The sequence below is a fragment of the Rhipicephalus microplus genome, chromosome 1 (assembly GCF_043290135.1).
Source record: "Rhipicephalus microplus isolate Deutch F79 chromosome 1, USDA_Rmic, whole genome shotgun sequence".
Lineage (NCBI taxonomy): Eukaryota > Metazoa > Arthropoda > Arachnida > Ixodida > Ixodidae > Rhipicephalus > Rhipicephalus microplus.
In genome coordinates, this window is record NC_134700.1 from 261,660,923 (window position 1) to 261,673,887 (window position 12,965).

Sequence of the window (12,965 nt, forward strand, 5' to 3'; positions counted from 1 at the left end):
ATGCGAACACCGAGTTCAAATTCACTCTGATCAGCCGGATCTTAGAATGACCGGCAACCGCTACGAGTGTGCATGGAACTGCGCAGGCGTTCTGGGCGCTTTAGCAGACTTTAGTTCAAGGGTGCTATTCTGGACAAGCGCTTCTTCTAAATATAGAGGAGGCGCTGTATGGATATTGTCAGATTCCACCATTTATTGATGAGCTGCTACGAGCCTACGACCTGTCTGATTAGCTCAAAATGCCGTCATTACAAAATTTGGCAATATGGCGGAATTCGACAGTGTGCGAAAACAGCGCTCAGACGAACGAGACCTTTCTATCTCGCATATGAGGTCCGCAGAACCCAAAACATAGTCTTTAATCAAATTTGTAGAGTAATTTGGAGTGGAATACAGCCTATTCCCAGAACTTGAGCACACCACAATGGGCTGTTATGTCCACACGTCGGCCATCACAATCCAAATTTTAATCCAAACGAAAGCGTTTGTTTACGTCGTTTGCACGCTAATTTTCTTGCCACTGTTGCACCTCTGCTTCTCCTGAATAAGGCAAGTACTTACCCGTTGGTGTTCGCAGCCTGCGAATAAACACTACATTGTTTTGTAGCAATAAGATTTCACGGAGCTGATGACCTGACCATCATATTTCCTTTTGTGCTGTGTGCAGCCGAAATACTCAGTAGTTATGTATTTTGACAGGTAATTGCCGAGCTCTGCAATGAGTCGACGCCAAACGCCCAGCGAGTTTTTAAAGCAAATTATTGGGCGTCCCGTTGTCGTCAAGTTAAACTCTGGTTTGGACTACCGAGGTGAGGTTTGCGTCTGAGCGCCATGTTCAAAACTGCGGACATTTTGTGATCTCTGCTTCTCTTTCACCAGGTGTTCTCGCGTGTCTCGACGGCTACATGAACATTGCTCTTGAGCAGACCGAAGAGTACGTTAATGGCCAGCTGAAAAACAAGTACGGCGACGCGTTCATCCGAGGAAATAATGGTAAGCAAGCGACTTCGGTGAGCTTTTTACGTCGCACTGATTGCGATAGTTCTGCAGTTGTGTCTAGGCACGATAAGAAATAATTGGTGATTTCGTAGCTACGTTACTGGTGTATGCACTGTGAGAGGCGTGCATGGCACTACCCATGGCACAATGAGTCAATGCCGCGTACGTTGAAATGTTGAATGTTGTGGTGCAGTCGACGAGACATTTGCGTCAGTACGGTCAAAGTCACCCATATATGTGGTTGTAGTGTGCAGCATTGAAATACGAGTCCTTACATCATCTAATATTCTCAAAGTGCAGTCGTGGTGGATCATAGGTCCACATTCATAATTACTTTATTCAGGCCAAATTTAGGCCAGGACCAAAGCTAATGGCAGATTTAGTGAAATCAATTAGAAGGAAGCCGGTAACCTATATATCAAATATGGATTCAGTGCTTGGCATTGGTATGCTGTAGAGTTCAGAGAGGCGAAAATTTGGCAAAATTCAACATAACTGCAGCACACATGCAGCAGACAGTAAAATGTGTGATTGGGAGACAGAAGCGAGACAAACAATGAATGAGTAGCATAGAATTCCGAGTACTTGCAAAGCTAATCGAGTTTATGAAGTTTGTAGTAAAAAATATTTTTGAAATTAGATCAAACACCATTAAGCTGTAGGAGATGCTACCAGCCAAATATCACAAATAGAAGAAGTAAGTTATGTAGCAAATAACAAGTAAAAGATATGTTGCAATAGAAGACTGACACAAATATGGCCAAAGGTAAGTAAATGCTATATTCACTGGCAATGTTTTTAGAGAAATCCACCACAGATATGACCAAAGGTAAATGAAGGCTATATTCACTGGCATTGTTTTTAGAGAAAACCTACAAATTTCTTATAAAAACTTTAAACTAAACCTATCAATGAGTGATTTGAAACAGTTACACATTCCAAGTAGATAAATTGGAAAAGTAAACAATATATCATCCGTAATTACTTTGGACAACCAGTAGCAAAATTTTCTGCACTATGCAAGGCTAGTGGGAACGATGATCGGGCAAAACACATATGGTTGTTTAGGATTATATTTGAAGTACATAGTAACCGAGTGTACACATAATAAAGTTCTGAATGAAACAGCCCTACTGCTATTTTAACTGAATTTTATTGCAATTGTGTATATTGTGTTGTATCGTGAACTGCGTTTGTGTACATGTGCTGCACCTCTTTCAAACCAGCTTTCCTCGTTTGAGGGCCCTGCCGAATCTCCCAGAGCAGGTTATCTAAGAAGATATACTTGTTCTTGTTAGCCTCCTTGCTTTTCCTCTCTTTCTTTGCTCTCTCAGCAACTTTCAGTAATGTAGTATTTATTTCACTCCACTCAATCTAATTTACTGTGGTGCTGCCAGTTGTAGTGATATGAGGCGCAGCACAGCTTAGATAAAAGACAAGGCAACATCCTGCTTATTTTGAAAGTAAAGTCCTGATGGATTAAAATGTTATATACATGAAAACCTGGAGTGTAACACTTATGTGAGCATGTGCTCATAACTGCCTCATTTCGCTGCAAAGTTTACTGCTAAAGGTAATGCTGGCTCTTGCGTAGACCAATAGAATCAAAATTATGCCAATACAATGCAAACTGTACATGCTGGAAACAAAAATATGTGTTGCTTAGCCTTAATTGTTGCATTTCAGTCTACAAGTACTGTATAGTACTGTTACCTAGGAGTGATTTATCGCGATTTCCAGCTGTTAAGTCAACCACATTTGAAGCCTCTAATGTTTCTTGTTTCTTGTTGAAAAAGTACTAGTGACTAGTTCACATTGTATATTAACCTGGCTCGACTTGTTCTTTAGTGTCTTCATATTTTTTAGCAAGTCTCACAGCACCTCTTCTTTTTTTTATTTTTTCAGTTTTATACATCAGCACACAGAAGAGAAGGATATAAAGATGAAGACCGTGGCCTATAAAAACCGCATTTGCTGATGTATGTCATGTGAAAATATATGTGTGCCTCAACAAAAGTTTGCTTCTTTCCCCCGAAGCTGCTCGATGCATGACTACTGCAGCTTACAGCCTTTGATAAAAGATGACAGAAAGAAGGCAAGATTTAATTTGCAATTTCACATTACCCTATGAATGTAGAGGGCCGCTCGAGCCAGTGTTTTGATAAGTGGCATAGTGTTTTTCAAAGCTGCAGCCTTCAAGGAGACAAGTCATCTCGTTGAAATGTTGGCTCCAACTACATAGTGTCCACGAATTTTCTCACTTTAATATTCCACAGAACTTTTACTGTATGCTGTGGTACTGTATGCTGTGGCATATCAATGTTTACTTGCTAGTACGCTCTTATTGGGATAGCAGTTACATGGACACTCAATGGATATTCGCCATTGCCATCATGTCCCAGGTATGCGTGCATGTGTGTGTGTGTGTGTGTGTATAAAAAATAAAAGGCACAAAGAAAAAAAAAACGGTACCGAAGCACTAGACTGGGGATTCACACCTGTGACCACTTGCTCCATAGCACACTGCTTTAAATAACTCGTCACGCACCATGTTTGTTTCGGCGCAATAACAGCGAGTTATTTATATACACCATTTACCGTTGAAAGTTCGCAGATGTCAGAGGAGCTTGAACGTGTTTTTTTATCTCGCAACACTCCTACATTTTCTTTCACTTTGAAAACTGCCCTTGAGGCACACGAAACTGTGGTCTCTTTCTGTACCAACTCATCATGTGGAACAAACGAAAAATGCCGGGAAAACCTTGGGTCAGATGCCAACGTGTGGCAGAAAATACAGAGGGGTCACTGCACGCACCGCAGTTTAAAACAAAATATCTAAGAGCGTCAAGTTTAGCATTGTCGACACTCTCAGCACGCTGCTGAAACAATGATGTAAGAACTGCGACAGTTGTTGGCTCATGCTTGTCCTGTGTACACCTGTGCATTCTTGTCAAGCGTTCTTTTTTGTGCTACAGTGGTGCACTACAGGTATTGAGCTACTCGTCATTCTTCGAGTGAAAATTATATTTTCAATTTCTTGCTATCGCTTTCATTACTTTGCCCCTGCAGCGAAACTGATTTTCTCTTTAGAGGTAAATACTGGTGCATTTTGGGCCTAACTATGGCTGGGATTAAACACAGTTGCTGAGCAGCTGTGTAATTAAAAGTTGGAATGACCACAATCATAGGTCGGAAAAACTTGTTGAACTCGCTTCTACCAGCTGATGAAATACATTTCGAGCTTTGGACTCACTCACTTGGCCTCGCACTTGCACTCTCCAAAACATTACTCACGCAGACTCAATAAGACTCGAGACTCTCAATTCGATCCGAGTCTGAGTAAGTCCGAGTGAGTTGACTCACTGGTCCGGCAGCCTAGAATGAGCTTCTTCGACAGTAGTGTCAATACTCTTTAACACCAATATCTTGCGTAATCGGTGCTCTTCTTGATGCCATTTGACATATCTTTGAAAATGAGTTTTGAGTGCTTCCAAAGCAGCAAGGACATTTTTATTGGAAGAGAAGACAGAACAAAGAAATAATCATCAAAAAATTCCTGGAAGATTCGGTGGGGGGGGGGGAGGTCAAGGCACCCCCTACGTTTTTCATGCCTCTAATTAATAAATGTTGAAAATGGTGTATAAACAACCCTGCTTTAGAATACATTTGAGTAGACATGAGCATGAACGTAAATCCTGGTAAGGCTGATAGTAATGCTAAGGCTGATAGCAACGCTAAAGATGATAGTAATGCTAAAGAGGACCGTAGGTCGGCAAAAGAAAGTGGAAGTGAATCAGGCTCACCCTAGAAATACATTTTGCGCTTTGCACTCACTCGGACTCAAGACTCACCAAAATTTTTCCATGCCGAACTCGCTCAGACTCGCAATCACAAAACTTTTTGCAACAGGACTAATTCAGACTCTAGACTCGTGGCTCGATCTGAGTGAGTGATTTCGAGTGAGTAGACTCATCAGCAAGTTCGCCGACCTATGACCTGTTATGCCAGCGAGTCCTCGTCAAACGTCCGTGCCTCTGAAAAAGGCAATCTGGGTCAAGGCCAGCCCGCAGTCCGCCTGACGCGAACATCTCGACGGCGTGAACACGCGCGGCGCTTCTCTGGCCCACGTGCATTGAGTCAGCTGCGCACGTGACAGCGAGCCGGCGTCCTCGTGTCTGGTGGTCTGACGCATGGCGCGGTGACCCCCATTGGAGGAGTCTGCCCTGACGACCAGCGGCGCTTCTGATCGGACATTTTGGTTGGACCCGGTGCTAATAAAAGAAGCCCTGCGGCGCGTCGCGATCGGAGGTCCTATGAGAGAGGAGTCCCCATGTCGGAGAGCCGACATGTGTGTGAGTCAGCGGTCTTAGGCGAAAAGTTGACCTATGTATTAGAGAGGAGAGCTCGGCTCTTCGAGTCTCTGTCGGCCCCAGTGCCGAATTTGTAATGCCTCTGTGTATATGCTGTACATAAACCTTGTTAAACTCACCGTCGTCTCGTCCGCTCGTCTTATCAGCTCTGCGCAGAAGCAGTCGCGAGCTGATAAACATACGCTACCAAACGGCTGGTGACCTTCCCGGCGGAGTTGGAAGCAGTGGCGCCTTCGGGGCCGTGTTGGCGTCCCCGTCTTTCGCAACAGTGGTGGCTTCGGCGGGATCGGTCCGTCGTTCGCAACAGTGGTGGCAGCGGTGGGATCGGCCGGCGTCAGCGACATCGATGCGGTGAGTGCCTGATGTTTTCCCCTCAGTTCACCAGACTACTCTAGCTCAGGTTGTAGTAGTTTAGAGAAGGGCTGTGTGAAGCATTAGAGTGAGCTTTGATCGTTTCAAGCAAAGTCGAAGTGCTTTGAAACCAAAGTTAATGCGGAGGGGGTAAACACGGGAGAGTGAAAAATTGCTTGCGCGTCTTGCTAGTTGACTTATAGTGGGTACGGCAAGTAAATTGTTAACAGGGGCAAACAGCAAGAGGCTAGTGTGAATGATGGAGAACCTTAAAGTGAAGGAACTCATCGAAATTTGTGAGGAACTCGGCATTACTTTGGGCCGCGCGAAACGAAAGCAAGCGATCCTTGAGATCATGAAGGATGAGGGAGTGTCGGCTGGGGAAGTCGATGAGGCCTGGGTGGATATTAAAGCACGCCGTGAGGAGGCTGAAAGGCGAGAAGTAGAACGTCGCGAGCGCGAGGAGGCCGAGAGACAGGAGCTCCTTGAGATGAAACGACTAGAATTGGCAATCCTACAGTGTTCGCAGGCGCCTAGCGTAGCTTCCCCGACGATTCAGGTCAGTGGTTTTAGAATTCGGGACCAACTGCCACCGTTCGTAGTAGGCGAGGACATGGCGAAGTATCTCGTCAAGTTTGAACACGTCTGTGAGCGAAACGCTTTGGAGCGGCCTCTTTGGGCGCGGAACCTGCTAGCTCTTCTTCCCGGCGAAGTGTCCGACGCGATAACTTGCTTGTCGAGGGAAGCGTTTGAGAGCTATGACGAGGTTAAAGAAGTGCTCTTGAGACGTTATAAGTTGTCACCCGAGGCTTTCAGGCAAAGGTTCCGGTATGCTAGAAAGGGGAATGAGTCACACGTTGACTTCGCGTTTCGTCTTAAAGCCGATTTGATTGAATGGCTCAAGGGCGAAGGGGTTTATGACGACCGCGATAAAGTGGTGGAATGCGTTGCATTGGAGCAATTCTACCGCTGCATCGAGGAGGATGTCAAACTTTGGCTGCAGGACAGACTTGGGGACGTACAGTTAAACAAGGCAGCTGAGTTAGCTGAGGAGTATTATACTCGCCGAAAGTTGCATAGCAGGGCAGCGCGCGTTGAAAAGGATGAAAGGAAAGAGGGCTTTTCAAGGAAACCTGATCAACGGAAACCCGCTCCCCACCGTAATTTCAAGAAGGACCCGTCTCTTACGAAGGACAGTGTAGGGGAAGGGCAAACAGAAGCGGAGAAATCGAGTGAGGTTTCTACCACACAGGCATTAGAACCGGAAAACAAATGGAAGCCGCTAATCTGCTACAACTGCAAAAAGGAAGGACACATCGCGAGAAACTGTCAGGAAAAATTTGCCTTCGCAACAATCCGAGAATCAGAAAAAAACATGCGGTTGTTGGAGCCGTATCTCCAAGAAATTAGGGTGAATGAGAAAACGTGCCGAGCACTTAGAGACTCAGCGGCAACCATGGACGTTGTCCATCCTTCATTGGTGTCTCCGGATGACTTCACAGGAGAATGCGCGTGGATCAGGCAAGTCGCCGAGGAGCAGAGTGTTCGCTTACCAATCGCCACGGTTGTCATTGAAGGCCCGTTCGGTAAGCTTCGCACCGAAGCGGCTGTGTCTGCCGCGCTGAACGATCGTTTTCCTTATCTTTTCTCCAACAACTCGGAGCAGCTCCTCAAAGAGCAGGGCAAATCGTTCTTCCCCAACTTTGCGTGCATGGCCCTCACGCGATCGCAAGCGCGAAAGCTTTCGCGGAAGCTGGACCTGGTTCCATGCGGTGAACTCTCAAGTGACCTTGTCGGCGGGTCGACGGAACCCCAGAAAGGAAAGTTTCCGCATGAGTCATGTGAGCAGTCACGCGAGCGGCCCGTCGCCGACATGACCGGTGCGGTTTCCGGAGAAAGGGGAGACGACATGGCGCCATTGAGTCAGAGCGAGAGGGCTGCAACGCTCTCGCCTGTAGCGGAAAGTTGGAGCGAGCTGCCGAGAGTTGATCGAGAGACGCTCATTCGAGAGCAGAGTGAGGATCTCTCGATTGAAGCGCTAGTGGAAAGCCAAATTGAAGCGCTAGTGGAAAGCCAGAAAAACGCGACAAAAGTGCTGTCGAAGGAGCACTACGAGAAATCGGGGAAGAAGCGCGCTTTTGAAGTTGATAATCAGGTAATGCGGCTGCAGCCATCCAAAAGGAACAAGCTTGAGGTTGATTGGGAAGGGCCCGCCAAAGTATTATCGAAGCCTTGCGATACAAATTATGAGGTGCAAGTAGGAAGGCGGCAGAACAAAATTTACAACTTGATAAAACCCAATGTTCAACATCAAGCGGTCGTAAATCAGCTGTTGAATGCTTCCGAGGAAGAGGAAGCAGAAAATTTGAGTTCTAGTGAGGTGATCGAAGGGGGATCGAAAGTAATCCGGGAGCAGATAAACCTAGAGCCTAGCTTAAGTGAAGGAGGACCTGAGAAAGAGGACCTGAGAAAGATTGGTTCCGAGTTTGAAGACGTGTTTTCGGACCGCCCCGGAAACATGAGGGTGATCGAACACGATATCGAGCTAAGCGGTGAGGAGTCAATCCGTAGCAAGCCGTATCGTTGTTCCCCTGTGCAACGTCGAAAGTGTGAGCCGCTCTTGGTGCCGCATAGGTATCGTCGCCTAAAAGTGGCCGGTTACTGAAGTGGAGCATGTTGCTCCACAGCGCAACTTTGACGTTCGCTAAAGAAAAAAAAAAGAAAGGTAAACGCTAATGCAGGTGCATTGAGCAGTGCATTCCAGCTAGTAACTTCTCAACCTTTCGGTTTCTCGCTGGCGATTCGGGGCGAAATTTCGACCTCATCACGACTTGGGCTGAGCGCTCTCGTTCAGAGTAATCTCAAGGGGCCAACTTTGTGGTATTCTAATTCGTTACGTTGTTGTACGTGGGAAAAAAAATTGAGTTGTCATTTTAAGAGTCTTGTGTCCCACATGTGCCTCTTGATGTAGAGGGAACAAAATTCCGATAGACACGTAGATAGGTATATGTTGTACTATACTTTGTCTGGTGTTCTGTCGGGTGACCGAAGGCACTTGCGTGTGTCGTGTGTTGTCTGTTGTCGAACCGTTCTTAGCAAGTTGCAGAACCATCGACAAGTGCTGAAACCGAAGATGGTCAGAAGAGACGAGTGAAGCTGGTCGACAAGTTGTGGCGACAAGCCAGTGGAGCTGGGATCCGTCGTCAAAAATGGGACGTGTTCCCGGAACAGTCTGGAGCTGTATTCTCCCCATGGCCCTGGAGGCGAACCTGGAGGGACCTGGCGAACGAGCGCACCTGACATCCGAGCCCCGTGGAAGCAGCTCGTCTTTCCGGTGCATTGTCTGGCGGCGGGGATGCTGTTATGCCAGCGAGTCCTCGTCAAACGTCCGTGCCTCTGAAAAAGGCAATCTGGGTCAAGGCCAGCCCGCAGTCCGCCTGACGCGAACATCTCGACGGCGTGAACACGCGCGGCGCTTCTCTGGCCCACGTGCATTGAGTCAGCTGCGCACGTGACAGCGAGCCGGCGTCCTCGTGTCTGGTGGTCTGACGCATGGCGCGGCGACCCCCATTTGAGGAGTCTGCCCTGACGACCAGCGGCGCTTCTGATTGGACATTTTGGTTGGACCCGGTGCTAATAAAAGAAGCCCTGCGGCGCGTCGCGATCGGAGGTCCTATGAGAGAGGAGTCCCCATGTCGGAGAGCCGACATGTGTGTGAGTCAGCGGTCTTAGGCGAAAAGTTGACCTATGTATTAGAGAGGAGAGCTCGGCTCTTCGAGTCTCTGTCGGCCCCAGTGCCGAATTTGTAATGCCTCTGTGTATATGCTGTACATAAACCTTGTTAAACTCACCGTCGTCTCGTCCGCTCGTCTTATCAGCTCTGCGCAGAAGCAGTCGCGAGCTGATAAACATACGCTACCAAACGGCTGGTGACCTTCCCGGCGGAGTTGGAAGCAGTGGCGCCTTCGGGGCCGTGTTGGCGTCCCCGTCTTTCGCAACAGTGGTGGCTTCGGCGGGATCGGTCCGTCGTTCGCAACAGACCACAACACAATGAGAGTAAGTAAATCTGACTTAGCAAAACATTTTGATTAGACTTGTGCAAGTACTCAAATGTTTCGAATATTCGAATGAATTGTACAGTATTTAAATTTATAAAAATTTTAAAGTATTTAAATAAATAGGTGTCCCAGTAAAAGTTGTTTCACCGCAGTGAAGAAACGCTGAGCCGTGAAAACACCTATCCAGAAGAAATAGCACTGCCACGAAGCCTTACTTCCAAGGTTGAATGAAAATATTATTCTAGGATCAATTCGTCATGCCAATTTCATCAGCTTAAAAATTTGTTATACCGGCTTATATGCTCCAAGCATAGTAAAAGTTACAATTAACATATTTTACAGTTTATCACTTGCATTCTACTGACAGTCAAATCCTGCTACTATTCAGTCGTTTCCACTTCCTTTAATCCAAGAAGAATAGCGTTAGCACAGGCCTTGTTTAAATTTTTAAAACATGTTTCGCAGGTTATTTGGGTAATTACAAGTACACCTATTTTACTTTATACCATTCGAATACGATTTGAAACTATTCGAACCAAATCACCATTCACTTAGAACCTAAAATTCACTATTTGCACAAGCCTAATTTTCATCAGCTTGTTGGTTCATGACCTGCGAAGAACGAAATAGTAGTGAAAATTGACAAGAGGACAAACGGGTACACAAGACTGGTAGCAGTTCTATGTACCTGTCTGTTCTTGTGTCGTTTTGTGCTACGATTTTTTTTCTTCAGAAGTAAATCAGTTTTGTCAGAGCTTTGATGTTTTGTTGTTAATGAATATACAGTGCTTTTATAAAAAGATGATGTTTTATTGTTACAGACAAAATTCACTTTGTTGTGGTCTGACCACAACCATCAGTGTTCAATGCACAAACATTCAAGTAGCACAGTTATGCAGCTCTGCAAACGCTACGCCATGTTCTTGTCTTACTTGCCATAGTGGTTTGGCAAGGTGGGAAAACATACACAACATTGACTAGTGACGGTAATACGTCATTATTGTGATTACACAACATACGTAAGTGGTCTGTAAAAATTTTCAGGACGGGTGTCAGTGCCTTTGCGAAATCTTGGCGTCGGTATATACCATACCATCAGTGCAATCACTTTCGCAGGTGCAATCACTTTCACACACTATCCCTGCCATGTCTATTGCCATCACAATGCATCATCAGTGCAGTGTTCACTGCACATAATCAGGCACTGTCCTGGTTAACTGCATGAGCCATCTTGAAACAGTTTGTCACTGTTCAGCAGTATAATGCAACAATAGCCAAAGGAAGCTGTGTGTGATCTGAGTTAACAGAGAAGTACAGTCACATTGCAAACAAGATGCTAATTGTGGGCATCAGCCACTGCAGAACTGTTAAATCCAGTAAATGGTCATCAATGAATCACACCAACTCTATAAGACAATGCCAAAAAGATTGACTGATACGAGGGAGGGTACTGTTTTAAATGTGGGCTCTTTTGTGCATGTGGTAACTTGAATAATGTAATCGGTTCAATGTAACTAATGTGTGTCTGATTAAACTCAATCAGTGTGCATTAAATCCATGGTTAACCTGCAGCAAGTTCTGAGCCACACGCACAGAATTACATAGACATGACAATGCACATTATTAGGACCAATGTTATGGTAGCTTTTACATCATTTTTCTTCTTTTATTCTTTTTACACTGGAGGCTTTCTAATCAGAGTCATTAATGCTGCGCTTATGACACTTCTTTTTTTTTACATTGTAAAACATTTTTTCATAAGAATGATTAACCATTATGTTCAGGAATTCTTATGCTAGCAGTAGTGAGAGGTTATTGCAATACTAATTTTGTGGTGCTTTAGGACGCACAAAAAATAGTACTTTTCGTTTGCCACGCTGAAATTCAAGCACTTCGAACTTTATCTGTCAAAATTATTTCACCAGTAATAGAACACACATGTTACATGCTTCCATTGCTATCTTTCTGACAATACTGGTCATGTACCAGCTTCTGAAATGGCACATTCATTTAGCACATTAATCGAAGTAAAGATAATTAAAATCTTGGTACGTAGTTCAGAACGTCATTCAAAGCATGTGCTTTTGAAAACTAAGTCAGCTGGAAGAAAATTTTAGTCTTGAATAAGCAATCATAATCACTGTCGTTATGAACTTTAGTATGAAACAGTATAACATGCACTATAACGCAACGAAATGTGTCAGGATTTGTCAATTCACTTGTTTCTGTGTGTGCAAAGCCACTTGAATGCCAGAACTTTCCTTATATTGCACTAAGCATACAGTAAAGAGCGTAGCCCTATAAAGCAAAAAAACGTGATTTTAAATAACGCACATGGTACACTGAGAAACTCTGTTTTCATACATTAGCCTGTAATAGTGTGGTAATACGGTTTTAGTGCCACAGTTACACTGAAGCATCACGACATATTTAGTTTTGTGATCTTTTGTACAAATCTAAAATGATCAGGGACCTGCATTTCCACCAAAACATCATGTCACATTCTGGGCAGTTGCTTATTCCTTCTGCGAGACTTGGCTGCCATAAATACATGGTTGGCTACGAGGCCTTTTAGCTTCATTATCTCGTCAACAATTCTATCAAATTCAACTTTATTTTGTTCTAAAGTTAGTCTTACCTAGAAGGCCCATTTCCCTCTAATGTAATGAAGAGAAATGCGTGCACTTTTGCTATGTGAACATGCTGTTACAAGAATTTTGCAAATACGTGCTATAACAATGAAGTTACATGGGTTAGAACATCTGCTTCAGCTGGTTTAAAATTTTGGCTCGACCTTGCCACCTCTCTCCGCCATAGGGAGGTCGTCATGAATCTGCCTACTTTGGCAACGTGACACCATGTCAGCTAGTACATCATCGGAGCGCAGCCAACGACTGAGCAGAGCTCATGTCATAGTGGCGAAAAAAGAATGAGCACATGTCATAGTGGCGTAAAAAGAAAGTGCAAGGAGCACCCTTCCCCTAGCAGTAAAGAGACGCCTCTTATCTCAGAGGCTTTGATTCAGGCAATACTGCTTCTGCCTATAGTCTCGGGCTCTAAAAAAAGAGCACAGGGTAACATAGGAAAATGAAAATGTGGACTGCGCGACCAAAACTGGAAGCAGACAAAGGGGGAAAGCAGGGAGGTTAACCAGAAAGACATCCGGTTGGCTGCCCTGCACGGAGGG

At 45.1% G+C, this 12,965-nt stretch overlaps 1 protein-coding gene across 1 annotated transcript; it reads left to right on the forward strand.

Moving 5' to 3' along the window:
* Positions 1–432: 432 nt before the first annotated feature.
* On the forward strand, positions 433–3,015 carry LOC142814886 (U6 snRNA-associated Sm-like protein LSm6). Its single transcript, XM_075894103.1, has 4 exons — positions 433–549; positions 700–809; positions 880–993; positions 2,905–3,015. The coding sequence occupies exons 2-4, from the start codon at positions 719–721 to the stop codon at positions 2,937–2,939; spliced, it is 240 nt and encodes a 79-aa protein (XP_075750218.1). The 5' UTR covers positions 433–549; positions 700–718; the 3' UTR covers positions 2,940–3,015.
* Positions 3,016–12,965: the final 9,950 nt, after the last annotated feature.